Below are 16,766 nucleotides of genomic sequence, written 5' to 3'. Positions count from 1 at the left end.
TGCATTGTGTAAAAAGACCGATTGATCCTTTCTGCTCTGTTCCTCCCCTTTTTCAAGCGACCACCTCTTATCTTCTGATGAGACAGACTGAACCGTAAGCATTCTGCTCATGCTCAGTTTAGTGTGTATTGCTAGAGGTTTTTTTTTTCCTTGGGAGGGTAATGTGATCAGCACAGGGCTAATCAGCACTGTCTGGACAGAGATCAAGGGTTCTGCATCCTCCTAGAGCAGAGAGAAAACCCTTCCTACAAGATTTAACCATTGCTCTGCTGGACACAGATAGAAATCAAAAAGGTATTTAACAGTTTATATTTACTAAAATAATTGCATTTCCATGTTGTGTGTACTGTAGGAGACCAGATATAATGAATGCAGGGTCCGGGGAGAGCGAATATAGTGAATGCGGGGTCCGGGGAGAACAGCTATAGTGAATGAGGGGTCCGCGGAGAGCGGATACAGTGAATGCGGGGTCCGGGGAAAGGGGGTACAGTGAATGCGGGGTCCGGGGAGAGCGGATATACTAAATGCAGGCTCCGGGGATTGTGGATATAGTGAATGCAGGTTTCAGGGAGAGCGGATATAGTGAATGCAGGTTCCGGGGAGAGCGGATATAGTGAATGTAGGTTCCGGGGAGAGCGGATATAGTGAATGCGGGGTCCAGGGAGAGCGGATATAGTGAATGCGGGGTCCAGGGAGAGCGGATATAGTGAATGCGGGGTCCACGGAGAGCGGATATAGTGAATGCGGGGTCCAGGGAGAGCGGATATAATGAATGCGGGGTCCGAGGAGAGCGGATATAGTGAGTGCGGGGTCCGGGGAGAGCGGATATAGTGAATGCAGGGTCCGGGGAGAGCGGATATAGTGAATGCAGGGTCCGGGGAGAACGGATATAGTGAATGCAGGGTCCGGGGAGAGCGGATATAGTGAATGCAGGGTCCGGGGAGAGCGGATATAGTGAATGCAGGGTTTGGGGTTTAGTAACACTCTACATTTATTTTGGTATCTGTATAAATAGATGACATTAAAGATGCTCATACATGGGAGAATCTGATCTTAATGCAATGAGTAATCAGAGCATCAAACAAATTCTCTTCATCTGGCGTTCTATTCAGTTCCGGAAGATCTCCCCATTACTGAACATTTGTTACCTAGCGCCATGACGTCCTATGAGTACAGAGCTCTGATCAGCAGAGATAAATAGAATATCAGATATAATCCTCCCGTCCAATCACTAGCAATGCTGATGCCGGCCTCACACTGTCTGCTGATCCCATTCATGCTCCATACACAAGGAGATGATAGCACAATACGAGTCATGTCAGTGGTATTCTGTGCTCATCCTGTGTATGGAGATATCACCGTCTCTACACATGGAGGACAATATTGGGGGGTCTACTCCATTATAACATTTGTCTTAGAAAATTCTATTTCCTGGAGATTTATAAAGTGATGGAATATAAATGATTCCAATAAAGAGAAATGAGCTCCATCCATGTAGAGAATAGTTCCATTCATTCCTGGGGGGGGGGGGGGGATTCATTTCCTTCTGGTAACATTCTTCTCTTCTTCAACAGATTGAATGATACTCACCTGACGGACAGATCCTGCCCCCACCTGGCATCTGGAATAAGAAATAACCCGACACTGAGGACACTGGACCTGTCATATAACAATCTGGGGGGTCCTCATTTCAGGGATCTGATGGCGGCTCTGACAACAAGCCGGATAGAGGAATTACAGTGAGTACAACAGGACTGACTGAGACAATCATATTCTGGGACAGATTAACATTCAATTGTCTAAATCTTCGGATCTTCTCTAACTCTGTTATCAGCAATAAATTTAACTTTTTCTACATCTGGCCATAAGTGGATCAAATATCGACAGCCTTAGTAAGGACCAGCCGAGATCTGACCCATCTACAGTCAGGTCCAGAAATATTGGGACATCGACACAATTCTAACATTTTTGGCTCTATACACCACCACAATGGATTTGAAATAAATCGAACAAGATGTGCTTTAACTGCAGACTGTCAGCTTTAATTTGAGGGTATTTATATCCAAATCAGGTGAACGGTGTAGGAATTACAACAGTTTGCATATGTGCCTCCCACTTGTTAAGGGACCAAAAGTAATGGGACAATTGGCTTCTCAGCTGTTCCATGGCCAGGTGTGTGTTATTCCCTCATTATCCCAATTACAATGAGCAGATAAAAGGTCCAGAGTTCATTTCAAGTGTGCTATTTGCATTTGGAATCTGTTGTTGTCAACTCTCAAGATGAGATCCAAAGAGCTGTCACTATCAGTGAAGCCATCATTAGGCTGAAAAAATAAAACAAACCCATCAGAGAGATAGCAAAAACATTAGGCGTGGCCAAAACAACTGTTTGGAACATTCTTAAAAAGAAGGAACGCACCGGTGAGCTCAGCAACACCAAAAGACCCAGAGGACCACGGAAAACAACTGTGGTGGATGACCGAAGAATTCTTTCCCTGGTGAAGAAAACACCCTTCACAACAGTTGGCCAGATCAAGAACACTCTCCAGGAGGTAGGTGTATGTGTGTCAAAGTCACCAATCAAGAGAAGACTTCACCAGAGTAAATACAGAGGGTTCACCACAAGATGGAAACCATTGGTGAGCCTCAAAAACAGGAAGGCCAGATTAGAGTTTGCCAAACGACATCTAAAAAAGCCTTCACAGTTCTGGAACAACATCCTATGGACAGAGGAGACCGAGATCAACTTGTACCCGAGTGATGGGAAGAGAAGAGTATGGAGAAGGAAAGGAACTGCTCATGATCCGTCGCATACCACCTCATCAGTGAAGCATGGTGGTGGTAGTGTCATGGCGTGGGCATGTATGGCTGCCAATGGAACTGCTTCTCTTGTATTTATTGATGATGTGACTGCTGACAGAAGCAGCAGGATGAATTGTGAAGTGTTTCGGGCATATTATCTGCTCATATTCAGCCAAATGCTTCACAACTCATTGGACGCTTCGCAGTGCAGATGGACAATGACCCAAAGCATACTGCAAAAGCAACCAAAGAGTTTTTTAACCTCCCTGGCGGTATTCCCGAGTGTAGCTCGGGGTAACATTTCAGTACCAAAAGCGGTAACCCCGAGCTACACTCGGGAATACCATGCGGTGCTGCTCCGGCGTGTGTTCTTCACTTACCTTACCCTGCGCTCCCGCGATGTGTCCCCTGCAGCGTCCCCGGCCATCTCCTCCGGCTGATGCCGGCATTCGGCTTCTGTGTCCTGTCCCTGTGACGTCGGGACGTACGGGCGCCGCTGCCGCCGGCGGCGGCGGGAAATTTAAAAATTTTAAAAAATGTCATTTTTTTTTTTTTACATTTTACATAGTAAAACATTGCTGTCTCAACCCATTTCACATACATATTGTCCCGAGTGCTTTGTCCTGCGCCCTGCCTGCATTTTGTCTGTTCTTTCTGCCTGGAAACTGAGAAATGTCCATGGCGTCCAAAAAGTGTCCCTTTAGGTCAAAAGCGGTTTAGATCAGCTAGAGAACAGCGATAGTAAATCAGAACCACTTGCAGAATTGAGTGATAATGATTCGTGGGGAAATTCATCATCAGACACTGAAAACGATTTTGCGACTGAGCTCAGCAATGTGCGAACTTGGCGCTATATTTCACATTTCAGTGTTTTTGGTTTGATTATATTATTGAATTAATTTTTTTATTATTTTTATATTATTTTTATGATTATTTATTAAATTATAATTTATGATTTTGTGTTTCAAATTTTATCATACCCGGGATGTTTACTAGACTCTTGTTCGGACAGATTTCAGTGAGTGCTTCCTAAAAATTACAGCCTACAATAAATAAAATACATATTTCCATGCAAAAAAATGGTACCGCTTTCAGCACCAAAAATCTGAAATAATCATACCGCCAGGGAGGTTAAGGGAAAAAAGTGGAATGTTATGCAATGGCCAAGTCAATACCTGACCTGAATCCGATTGAGCATTTCACTTGCTGAAGACAAAACTGAAGGGAAAATGCCCCAAGAACAAGTAGGAACTGAAGACAGTTGCAGTAGAGGCCTGGCAGAGCATCACCAGGGATGAAACCCAGCGCCTGGTGATGTCTATGCGTTCCACACTTCAGGCTGTAATTGACTGCAAAGGATTTGCAACCAAGTATTAAAAAGTGAAAGTTTGATTTATGAATATTATTCTGTCCTATTACTTTTGGTCCCTTAACAAGTGGGAGGCACATATGCAAACTGTTGTAATTCCTACACCGTTCACCTGATTTGGATGTAAATACCCTCAAATTAAAGCTGACAGTCTGCAGTTAAAGCACATCTTGTTCGTTTCATTTCAAATCCATTGTGGTGGTGTATAGAGCCAAAAATGTTAGAATTGTGTCGATGTCCCAATATTTATGGACCTGAGTGTATGGGCAGGCTGGTTGTACTGAAGTTGATCCATCAATCACATTCAGTACAACCGTCCTCTGGGACTTTTTGCATTCGATCACTGCTGGAGGTCTATAGCAGCTAACAGTGATCAGTGTTCTGCTGGCAGGGAAGGCTTCCTGTTGGCAGAACACAGTTGTGCGGCAGGAGTGATTCCCCCATCCATTCTGACTGTGTTGATGGGGGGGGGGGGGGAATTGAGCAATTGTCTGTCTTTCCACCCGTAGTGGAAGGAAAGAATATTGTATAGTCTGTAGCTTACTTAAAGCTCCCCACACACAGTACAGTCTGATCTTACAATCTTCTTTACCTCCATTGCCTAATTGGATACAAACTGACTGGATACATTGGGTAGGTCCTCATATGATATAAAGTTGTACAAACAGCATAATATCAGATGGTAACATGGTGACCCTATAGACTATAAAATGTAACCATTAAAGTGTTTCTAAACCCACAACAGTACAATCAGTCTGTAGATGCAGTAAAGCATGCTTGTGATACTCACTGTGGAACCTAAGGGGTTAATCCTCTGCATTGTGTAAAAAGGCCAATTGATCCTTTCTATTCTGTTCCTCCCCTTTTTCAAGCGACCACCTCTTATCTTCTGATAAGACAAACTGAACCATAGGCATTTTGCACATGCTTAGTTTAGTGTGTATTGCTAGAGAGGTTTTTTTTTTTCCTTGGGAGGGTGCATGTGATCAGCACAGGGCCAATCAGCGCTGTCCAGACAGAAATCAAGGGTTCTGCATTCTCCTAGAGCAGAAAGAAAACTCCTCCTACAAGATTTAACCAGTGCTCTGCTGGACACTGATAGAAGTCAAAAGACTGCTATATACTGCTGATGAGAAAAGGAATTTAGCAGTTTATATTTACTAAAATAATTGCATTTCCATGTTGTGTGTACTGTGGGAGACCAGATATAGTGAATGCGGGGTCTGGGGAGACCAGATATAGTGAATGCGGGGTCCGGGGAGAGCGGATATAGTGAATGTAGGGTCTGGGGAGACCAGATATAGTGAATGCAAGGTGCGGGGAGAGCGGATATTGCGAATGCAAGGTGCGGAGAGAGCGGATATAGTGAATGCAAGGTGCGGGGAGAGCGGATATAGCGAATGCAAGGTGCGGGGAGAGCGGATATAGCGAATGCAAGGTGCGGGGAGAGCGGATATAGCGAATGCAGTGTCCGGGGAGAGCGGATATAGCGAATGCAGTGTCCGGGGAGAGCGGATATAGCGAATGCAGTGTCCGGGGAGAGCGGATATAGCGAATGCAGTGTCCGGGGAGAGCGGATATAGGGAATGCAGTGTCCGGGGAGAGCGGATATAGCGAATGCAGTGTCCGGGGAGAGCGGATATAGCGAATGCAGTGTCCGGGGAGAGCGAATATAGCGAATCCTGAATACGGCTGCCAGACTCATTCACCTTTCCAACCGCTCTGTCTCCGCACCCCCCTCTGCCAATCCCTCCACTGGCCTCCACTCAGTGTCCTCCACCCCCCTCTGCCAATCCCTCCACTGGCTTCCGATTGCGCAACGGATCAAATTCAAAATCCTAACACTGACGTACAAAGCTGTCCACCATACTGCCCCGAACTACATCACTGACCTAATATCCAAGTACCGCCCAACACGCACACTCTGCTCCTCACAAGACCTTTTTCTCTCTAGTTCCCTGGTCTCCTCCTCCCATGCCCGCCTCCAGGACTTCTCCAGGGTGTCACCCATCCTCTGGAACTCCCTGCCCTAACCCATCAGATTATCACCTACTCTCCTCTCCTTTAGGCATACCCTGAAAACTCATCTCTTCAGGGAAGCCTACCCCACCCCCTGCTAACTTGCCGACCTCCTCCACTCTTCCTACCACTCCATCCCCCACAGCTATCTCCTCCTGTGCCACCATCCCCTCCCTCCTAGATTGTAAGCTCGAAAGAGCAGGGCCCTCCATCCCCTCATGTTTTGCATTGTATTGTTATTGTTCTGTCACATGTTCTGTCCCCCTTTGTAATGTACAGCGCTGAGTGAACTATTGGAGCTTTATAAATACTGTAGAATAATAATAATAGCGAATGCAGGGTCCGGGGAGAGTGGATATAGCGAATGCGGGGTCCGGGGAGAGCGGATATAGTGAATGCGGGGTCCGGGGAGAGCGGATATAGCGAATGCGGGGTCCGGGGAGAGCGGATATAGCGAATGCGGGGTCCGGGGAGAGCGGATATAGCGAATGCGGGGTCCGGCGAGAGCGGATATAGCGAATGCGGGGTCCGGGGAGAGCGGATATAGCGAAAGCGGGGTCCGGGGAGAGCGGATATAGCGAATGCAGGGTCCGGGGAGAGCGGATATAGCGAATGCAGGGTCCGGGGAGAGCGGATATAGCGAATGCAGGGTCCGGGGAGAGCGGATATAGCGAATGCAGGGTCCGGGGAGAGCGGATATAGCGAATGCAGGGTCCGGGGAAAGCGGATATAGCGAATGCAGGGTCCGGGGAGAGCGGATATAGCGAATGCAGGGTCCGGGGAGAGCGGATATAGCAAATGCAGGGTCTGGGGAGAGCGGATATAGCGAATGCAGGGTCCGGGGAGAGCGGATATAGCGAATGCAGGGTCCGGGGAGAGCGGATATAGCGAATGCAGGGTCTGGGGAGAGCGGATATAGCAAATGCAGGGTCTGGGGAGAGCGGATATAGTGAATGCAGGGTCTGGGGAGAGCGGATATAGCGAATGCAGGGTCCGGGGAGAGTGGATATAGCGAATGCAGGGTCCGGGGAGACCGGATATAGCGAATGCAGGGTCCGGGGAGAGCGGATATAGCGAATACAGGGTCCAAGGAGAGCGAATTTAGTGATTGCGGGGCCCGGGGAGAGCGGATACAGTGAATGCGGGGTCCTGGGAGAGCGGATATAGTGAATGCAGGGTCCGGGGAGAGCGGATATAGCGAATGCAGGGTCTGGGGAGAGCGGATATAGCGAATGCAGGGTCCGGGGAGAGTGGATATAGTGAATGCAGGGTCCGGGGAGACCGGATATAGCGAATGCAGGGTCCGGGGAGAGCGGATATAGCGAATACAGGGTCCAAGGAGAGCGAATTTAGTGATTGCGGGGCCCGGGGAGAGCGGATACAGTGAATGCGGGGTCCTGGGAGAGCGGATATAGTGAATGCAGGGTCCAAGGAGAGCGAATTTAGTGATTGCGGGCCCGGGGAGAGCGGATACAGTGAATGCGGGGCCCGGGGAGAGCGGATACAGTGAATGCGGGGCCCGGGGAGAGCGGATATAGTGAATGCAGGGGGTGGGGAGAGTGGATATAGTGAATGCAGGGTCTGGGGAGAGCGGATATAGTGAATGCGGGGCCCGGGGAGAGCGGATATAGTGAATTCGGGGTCCGGTGAGAGCGGATGTAGTGAATGCGGTGTCCGGGGAGGGCGGATATAGTGAATGCAGGTTCCGGGGAGACCGGATATAGTGAATGCAGGGAGCGGGGAGAGCGGATATAGTGAATGCGGGCTCCGGGGAGAATGGATATAGTGAATGCAGGGTTCGGGGAGAGCGCATATAGTGAATGCTGGGTCCGGGGAGAGTGGATATAGTGAATGCTGGGTCCAAGGAGAGTGGATATAGTGAATGCTGGGTCCGGGGAGAGCGGAGATAGTGAATGCAGGGTCCAGGGAGAGCGGATATAGTGAATGCAGGGTCCAAAGAGAGCGAATTTAGTGATTGCAGTGCCTGGGGAGAGTGGATACAGTGAATGCAGGGTCTGCGGAGAGTGGGTAGTGAATGCAGGTCCTGGGGAGAGCGGATATAGTGAATGCAGGGTCCGGGGAGAGCGGATATAGCGAATGCAGGGTCCGGGGAGAGCGGATATAGCGAATGCAGGGTCCGGGGAGAGCGGATATAGCAAATGCAGGGTCTGGGGAGAGCGGATATAGTGAATGCAGGGTCCGGGGAGAGCGGATATAGTGAATGCAGGGTCCGGGGAGAGCGGATATAGCGAATGCAGGGTCTGGGGAGAGCGGATATAGCAAATGCAGGGTCTGGGGAGAGCGGATATAGTGAATGCAGGGTCTGGGGAGAGCGGATATAGCGAATGCAGGGTCCGGGGAGAGTGGATATAGCGAATGCAGGGTCCGGGGAGACCGGATATAGCGAATGCAGGGTCCGGGGAGAGCGGATATAGCGAATACAGGGTCCAAGGAGAGCGAATTTAGTGATTGCGGGGCCCGGGGAGAGCGGATACAGTGAATGCGGGGTCCTGGGAGAGCGGATATAGTGAATGCAGGGTCCGGGGAGAGCGGATATAGCGAATGCAGGGTCTGGGGAGAGCGGATATAGCGAATGCAGGGTCCGGGGAGAGTGGATATAGTGAATGCAAGGTCCGGGGAGACCGGATATAGCGAATGCAGGGTCCGGGGAGAGCGGATATAGCGAATACAGGGTCCAAGGAGAGCGAATTTAGTGATTGCGGGGCCCGGGGAGAGCGGATACAGTGAATGCGGGGTCCTGGGAGAGCGGATATAGTGAATGCAGGGTCCAAGGAGAGCGAATTTAGTGATTGCGGGCCCGGGGAGAGCGGATACAGTGAATGCGGGGCCCGGGGAGAGCGGATACAGTGAATGCGGGGCCCGGGGAGAGCGGATATAGTGAATGCAGGGGGTGGGGAGAGTGGATATAGTGAATGCAGGGTCTGGGGAGAGCGGATATAGTGAATGCGGGGCCCGGGGAGAGCGGATATAGTGAATTCGGGGTCCGGTGAGAGCGGATGTAGTGAATGCGGTGTCCGGGGAGGGCGGATATAGTGAATGCAGGTTCCGGGGAGACCGGATATAGTGAATGCAGGGAGCGGGGAGAGCGGATATAGTGAATGCGGGCTCCGGGGAGAATGGATATAGTGAATGCAGGGTTCGGGGAGAGCGCATATAGTGAATGCTGGGTCCGGGGAGAGTGGATATAGTGAATGCTGGGTCCAAGGAGAGTGGATATAGTGAATGCTGGGTCCGGGGAGAGCGGAGATAGTGAATGCAGGGTCCAGGGAGAGCGGATATAGTGAATGCAGGGTCCAAAGAGAGCGAATTTAGTGATTGCAGTGCCTGGGGAGAGTGGATACAGTGAATGCAGGGTCTGCGGAGAGTGGGTAGTGAATGCAGGTCCTGGGGAGAGCGGATATAGTGAATGCAGGGTTCGGGGAGAGCGGCTATAGTGAATGCGGTGTCCAGGGAGAGCGGATATAGTGAATGCGGGGTCCGGGGAGAGCAGATATAGTGAATGCAGGGTCCCGGGAGAGCGGCTATAGTGAATGCGGGGTCTGGAGAGAGCGGATATAGTGAATGCAGCGTCCGAGGAGAGCGAATTTGGTGAATGCGTGGCCCGGAGAGAGCGGATATAGTGAATGCCAGGTCCGGGGAGAGAGGATATAGTGAATTCGGGGTCCGGGGAGAGTGGATATAGTGAATGCGGGGTCCAGGGAGAGTGGATATAGTAAATGCAGGGTCCGGGCTTTAGTAACACTCTACATTTAGTTTGGTATCTGTATAAATAGATGACATTAAAGATGCTCATACATGGGAGAATCTGATCTTAATGCAATGAGTGATCAGAGCATCAAACAAATTCTCTTCATCTGGCGTTCTATTCAGTTCCAGAAGATCTCCCCATTACTGAACATTTGTTACCTAGCGCCATGACGTCCTATGAGTACAGAGCTCTGATCAGCAGAGATAAATAGAATATCAGATACAATCCTCCCGTCCAATCACTAGCAATGCTGATTCCGGCCTCACACTGTCTGCTGATCCCATTCATGCTCCATACACAAGGAGATGATAGCACAATACGAGTCATGTCAGTGGTATTCTGTGCTCATCCTGTGTATGGAGATATCACTGTCTCTACACATGGAGGACAATATTGGGGGGTCTACTCCATTATAACATTTGTCTTATAAAATTCTATTTCCTGGAGATTTATAAAGTGATCGAATATAAATGATTCCAATAAAGAGAAATGAGTTCCATCCATGTAGAGAATAGTTCCATTCATTCCTGGGGGGGGGGGGGGGGGATTCATTTCCTTCTGGTAACATTCTTCTCTTCTACAGATTGTCCTATAATCACCTGACGGACAGTTCCTGCCCCCACCTGGCATCTGGAATAAGAAATAACCTGACACTGAGGACACTGAACCTGTCTGATAACAATCTGGAGGGTCCTCATTTCGGGGATCTGATGGCGGCTCTGACAACAAGCCGGATAGAGGAATTACAGTGAGTATAACAGGACTGACTGAGACAATCATATTCTGGGAGAGTTTCCATTGAAATCTTCCTGAGACCTCTATGCCTGGCCTGAACAGAGCAGAGACAATCACTGCAGACATTTTTCCATCAGATAATTGAACTCACCAAACACTGCAATCATGAATATTTTTCTTGTATGCAGGACGTTCCGGCAAACTATACAATGTGGAAGAATTCGGTATATATAGTGATATAGAGTAAAATTTCTGCCTCATTTCAGTGCCTGTCTTGCAGAAAGGATAGCAGGAAATTACAATGAAAGAGAAAAAAATGACATCATACAGATACAGGGGAGGATATAGAAAAAAATGAGTGCATTAAAAACAGTGACCATAGACAATACATGAACAAAAACGAGCTGCATGGTCGAGTTGCCAGAAAGAAGTCTTTACTGTGCCAATGCCACAAAAAAGCCCGGTTACAATACACCTTACAACACCTTGAGACGCCTCACCGGGCTTTTGTTGTGGCATTGGCGCAGTAAAGACTTCTTTCTGGAAACTTGACCATGCCGCTCTCTTTTGTTCAAGTATTTTCCCATTGTGCTTCTTAAAAAAACAAAAACCACACCATCTTTTTACACAGCAGCCTGTATTTCTCCTGAGGTTAGATGGGGTTTTTCCTTGTTTCCCAAATAATTATTCTGGCAGTTGTGGCTGCTGTTACTTGGTCTACCTGACCTTGGCCTGGTATTCCCTGAATTTTCCACTCCTTAATAAGTGATTGAACAGTACAGACTGGCATATTCAAGACTTCCATTACCTTGTCTTTTGACAGTTATCTCTGATTCCCATGGCTCAGTATTAAGCCTGCTCAGTGCTTCCATGTGAGAGCTAACTAACTCATTATACTATTTATACACAGACACCAATTGCAATTGAAATAGCCACAAATGCAGGAAATGAACGTTTATTTGCCATTGTAACCTGTGTCCCCCCTTGTGTGTCTGTACAAAGGCCAAACATTCCAGGGGAGGGAAACTTTTGCTCAGGTCTATTTGGGTGATTTCTGTTATCATTAGGATTTAAAAAGGAGCCAAACAACTCTGTGATAATAAATGGCTCCTCCCTGTCTTTATGGACCTTGCTTTGTGCACTGGTGCGCAGTCATGTTGGAACAGGAAGGGGCCATCCCCAAACTCTTCCCACAAAGTTGGGAGCATGAAATTGTCTAAAATGTTGCCTTAAGAGTTCCATTCACTGGAACTAGGGGGCCAAGCCTAACCCCTGAAAAACAGCCCCACACCATAATCCCCCCTCCACCAAACTTTACACTTGGCACAATGCAGTCAGGTAAGTACTGTTCTCCTGGCCACCGCCAAACCCAGACAAGTCCATCGGATTGGTAGACAGAGAAGCGTGATTGGTCACTCCAGAGAACACATCTCCACTGCTCTAGAGTCCAGTGGTGGCGTGCTTTACACCACGGCATCTGACGCTTTGCATTGCACTTGGTGATGTAAGGCTTGGATGAAGCTGCTTAGCCATGGAAACCCATTCCATGAAGCTCTCTATGCACTGTTGTGCTAATCTGAAGGCCACACCAAGTTTGGAGGTCTTTAGCTATTGACTCTGCAGACAGTTGGCGACTTCTGCGCATTGTGCGGTTCAGCATGCGCTGACCCCGCCCTGTCATGTTACGTGGAATGCATGGGAAGTCTGGGAGAGTTTAGCAGCAGGAGATTCACCAGTTACAGCTCTGACCGGGGCATGCGGGGATACTTTCTCAGGGTGTTGCAGGCATGTTATCTATGTGGAGCATTTGAGTGGATTATTTTTATTTCATATATTGCACTTTTCAATAAAAACATTCATAGCTCTAGTCTTTGTGATTCTATTGTTTTTCTTTTTGTTGGAGGCTAAACTGAACCTACCTGTACTTGGTCTTATGTTCATATCTCTGATGAAAACCGGGATCGGTGATTTAGCCATGCAATTTTATTTTACCCAAAATACCCCAGGTGCCTGTCTGTCCATGTATGTGTTTTCATCCTCCCAATTTACGTCCACCAATCAGTGTTCATCATCATGTCATTTTGTGTCTCTGCCCATCAGTCTGTGTGGGTTTTGGTGTATTATGAAGAACACTCCTCTGATATAAATGAATATAGATGGAGAAATACAGTTGTAGTCCCAGGGATTCATATAATCAGTCATTTTCTACATGTTCAGGGCCTCCTATACACCGTCTGACCTGCTATAGCATTAGGAAAGCCAGAACCTGATTGGGTAATGCAGTATATGTATAAATAGTTCTACAGACTTTTGGCGGGAGGTTCTTTATGATCTGGAGAGCAGTAATTAAGCCTGTGAATAAAATTAATATAAAAAACAATAATAATCGTCATACATTTCTCTCATTATTACACCTCAGCAAATTAAAGACATGAGATTGATCTGATGACCATTTCTATCCTCTCTTCTAGGATCAGGAGCAATCAGCTGTCAAATGAAGCTAAAAGAAACCTGGAAAGGCTGGAATCCCTCTGACCAGGACTCAAGGTTGTCATATGATGACCCTAGAGGAAAAATCTCTGCTACAGCTGTGAATGGAGTCGGGACATTGCATGGGATGACGAGGAGCATAAGATTCAGAAAAGGGAAACCCGACGCAAGAGGAGAATGAAACATACACTATGAAAAAGTGTCTATGCAGCGCACAAATAATGCTCTAATATACTAGTGTTATAAGTAGATGTACACCATAAACATATATCATTGTGTGTAGTAAACAGATATACTCCAATAATTACCAAATATACATACAAAAATGTGTGAATCCTTGTGACATAACTGACAAACACATGTGCCCGAACGTGCATTGAAATGATCCAAAATTAAACATGTCCATCAAAAAAATGAGAACATATTAAGTTCCAAATTCATCATAAATCACTCATACATCCACGTGGTGAACTTGCTGAACGCCGTGTTTGAAATTCCCCGTACCCTATTAAACAAACAGTTTTTATAGTGAATTGTGCCTTTAATACTGCCGTGCGTCATGTGATATTCAAATCCAACCGAAGTGCAATAGTGTCCCTCTTCAGTGTCCACACACCCCCGACACACTGTTGTGCTCACCTTAATGTCTGACCTGTATCCCAGGTCTAGCTGCGCTTTTCCCTTTTGACCGGATAGGTATATAGATGTAACTGCTCTTCCACCGTCAGCTTACTGTCTCCTCCAACTCCACTCCATACATATGAAAAAGATACTCCTCATAGTGTAGTATTGTAAATAAAACACCTTTATTAAAATACAAAGATTTTCCAAAAGCACATTTGTCAGGTCAGGCACTGATGTCGGGGGAGGAGGCCTGGCTCACAGTCTCCGCTCTATTCATACCAAAGGTGTTCTATGGGGTTGAGGTCAGGACTCTGTGCAGGACAGTCAAGTTCCTCCACCCCACACTGGCTCCTCCATGTCTTTATGGACCTTGCTTTGTGCACTGGTGTGGAGTCATGTTGGAACAGGAAGGGGCCATCCCTAAACTCTTACCACAAAGTTGGGGGCATGAAATTGTCCAAAATGTCGCCTTAAGAGTTCCCTTCAGTGGAACTAGGGGGCCAAGCCCAACCACTGAAAAACAGCCCCACACCATAATCCCCGCTCCACCAAACTTTACACTTGGCACAATGCAGTCAGGCAAGTACCGTTCTCCTGGCCACCGCCAAACCCAGACACGTCCATCGGATTGCCAGACAGAGAAACATAATTGGTCACTCCAGAGAACACATCTCCACTGCTCTAGAGTCCAGTGGCGGCGTGCTTTACACCACGGCATCCAATGCTTTGCATTGCACTTGGTGATGGAAGGCTTGGATGCAGCTGCTCGGCCATGGAAACCCATTCCATGAAGCTCTCTACGCACTGTTGTTGGGCTCATCTGAAGGCCACACCAAGTTTGGAGGTCTTTAGCTATTGACTCTGCAGACAGTTGGCGACTTCTGCACACCTCCATACACTGACATTGCTAGGCCATGTAACCTGTCCCAGATGCCCACAACCTCCCCCACCACCAGCACTGCACTCACTGCTGGAGATTTACTAAAACTGGTGCCCACAGAATCTGCTACAGCTTATTGTCAATGTTTAATTGAACAAGCTGACGTTGGAAGCTGATTGGTTACCAGGTACAGCTGCACTAGTTTCTGTGTTCACCAGTTTTAGTAAATACTCCCCCCCCCCCCCCCAGTGAGTCAAACAAAAGAAGCCTTATTGTTATTGCTGATTATCAGCAGTGAGGAGCAGAGTGTCACCTATCGTTATGGTCCCTTGCTTTTCTGGAAGAGGTTTGGTCTCTGCTATTATGGATTCTGTTTGGTTAGTACCAGCATTAGCCAATCAGGAGTCAGAACACACCCCTTGATGGGAAAAAAGTGGACAATCTTAATGTAGCTACTCTCTGTTGTGATTTGATAGTAGTAAAGCTACTGGTGCTTCGCCAATTTTTTTTTCTAGGATACATATATTTATAATGTGGATTTTACAATAATTAAAGTGGTTCTAAAGTCAAAAAATGTATTCCCTTTATGTATTCCCTGCATTAACCACTTGGGGCCCGCCTGCCCACAATGTACCCGTACATCACTGCCTACTTTCTTCCTACTTTGTGATTGTACAGAGCGGGAGCCTGTCAGCAAGTCACAGCCAATTATTCATGGCCCAGACATGCTGATCGGCTGTGTCCAATCACAGCCCAGAGCTCTGTACACAAGGAAAGAGCTCTGTTTCTCATCCCTGCAAAACAGGGATGAGAAACTTAAGAGATCAGTAAGTAAAAGCTGCACACTTTACACACATTGTTAGGCATACATTTAACCCCTGGATCGCCCTAGATGTTAACCCCTTCCCATTATACAGCATATATTGGGACTGTGATAGTGTGATGGGCAATCTTACACTAACTGACACTGGGGGAGGATGTAGCTAACTGCCAATGACATCACCAGTGACATTATCACAGTGAACAGTGATAATACTATACATTGTCACTGAACTAATGTCAATGGTGTTGTCAGTGGCAGTTAGCCAGTTCCTCCCCAGCATCAGTTAGTGTCAGCTTGCCCACCGCACAATCGTAGTCCCATTATAAGTTGTAAATCGCCGCCATGAGTAGTATAAAAATAAATAAATAATAATTCCAGTATATATACACCATAGTTTGTAGGTGCTAATACTTTCACTCAAAGCAATCAATATACACTAATTGGGATTTTTTTTTTCCTATAAAAAGACATGTAGCAGGATACATTTTGCAAAATGTTGAAGAAATGTGGTTTTTGTTGTTTTTTTATTTGGATATGTTTTGTAGCAGAAAGTAAAAAATGTTTTCTTTGTTTTTTTTTTAACATTTGTGGTCTTTTTTTTGTTTGTTTGTTTATACCGCAAAAAAATAAAAAACCAGTGGTGAACAAACACCACCAAAAGAAAGCTCTATTAGTGTGAAAAAATGATATAAATTTTGTTTGTGTACAGTGTTGCATGACCGCGCCATTACCAATTAAAGTAGCGAAGTGCCAAATAGCAAAAAACCATAGTTAGGCCTACCGTTAACGGTCTTTTCCAGGATGGCTAATATGGAGAGATACTGGCTCCTCCCTCTACAGGAAACACAATACAGAGATGGTTTAAAAAGCCCCTCCCCCTTGTCCTCAGTTGTTAGACAAAGCAGGCCGCCACCAGTGTGCACGAGGGGAGATAAAACATGCAAACATAAATCCCGTCAAAAATGAAATACTCAAATCCAGGTGGGAAAAAAGGACGCTGTCCTGGAAAACCCCCGGAAAGACAGTTAATGGTAAGAATAACTGTAGTTTTCCCAAAGGATCTTCCAGGATGGCTACCATGGAGAGGATAAACAAGTAATACTACTACTTTAGGGAGGGACCACCGCCTGCAGAACTTTCCTTCCAAAAACCAAATCCTGGCTAGAAAAAAGCTCCACGCGGTAGTGTTTGAGAAATGTATGATTATTGGACCAAACCGCAGCTCTGGAGATTTCTTTCCATGAGCCATTGACAC

The 16,766-nt window shown here is 47.0% G+C and overlaps 1 protein-coding gene across 1 annotated transcript in view; it reads left to right on the top strand.

Annotated features, from left to right (window-relative positions):
* LOC149439091 (ribonuclease inhibitor-like) overlaps window positions 1-16,179 on the top strand; it is a 32,516-nt gene extending 16,337 nt beyond the window's left edge. The window contains exons 3-5 of the mRNA XM_089659500.1: window positions 1,575-1,739; window positions 10,543-10,707; window positions 13,166-16,179. Of these exons, the coding sequence (XP_089515626.1) occupies window positions 1,575-1,739; window positions 10,543-10,707; window positions 13,166-13,229 (394 nt within the window). The 3' untranslated portion in view covers window positions 13,230-16,179. The remainder of the gene's footprint in view (window positions 1-1,574; window positions 1,740-10,542; window positions 10,708-13,165) is intronic.
* The last annotated feature ends 587 nt before the right edge of the window (window positions 16,180-16,766 follow it).

The sequence above is a fragment of the Staurois parvus genome, unplaced genomic scaffold (assembly GCF_062004578.1).
Source record: "Staurois parvus isolate SC_StPar_1 unplaced genomic scaffold, SC_StPar_1.0 ptg001161l, whole genome shotgun sequence".
Taxonomy (NCBI): domain Eukaryota; kingdom Metazoa; phylum Chordata; class Amphibia; order Anura; family Ranidae; genus Staurois; species Staurois parvus.
The sequence above is the reverse complement of the archived record's forward strand: the minus strand, read 5'-3'. Positions and strand labels throughout refer to the sequence as shown.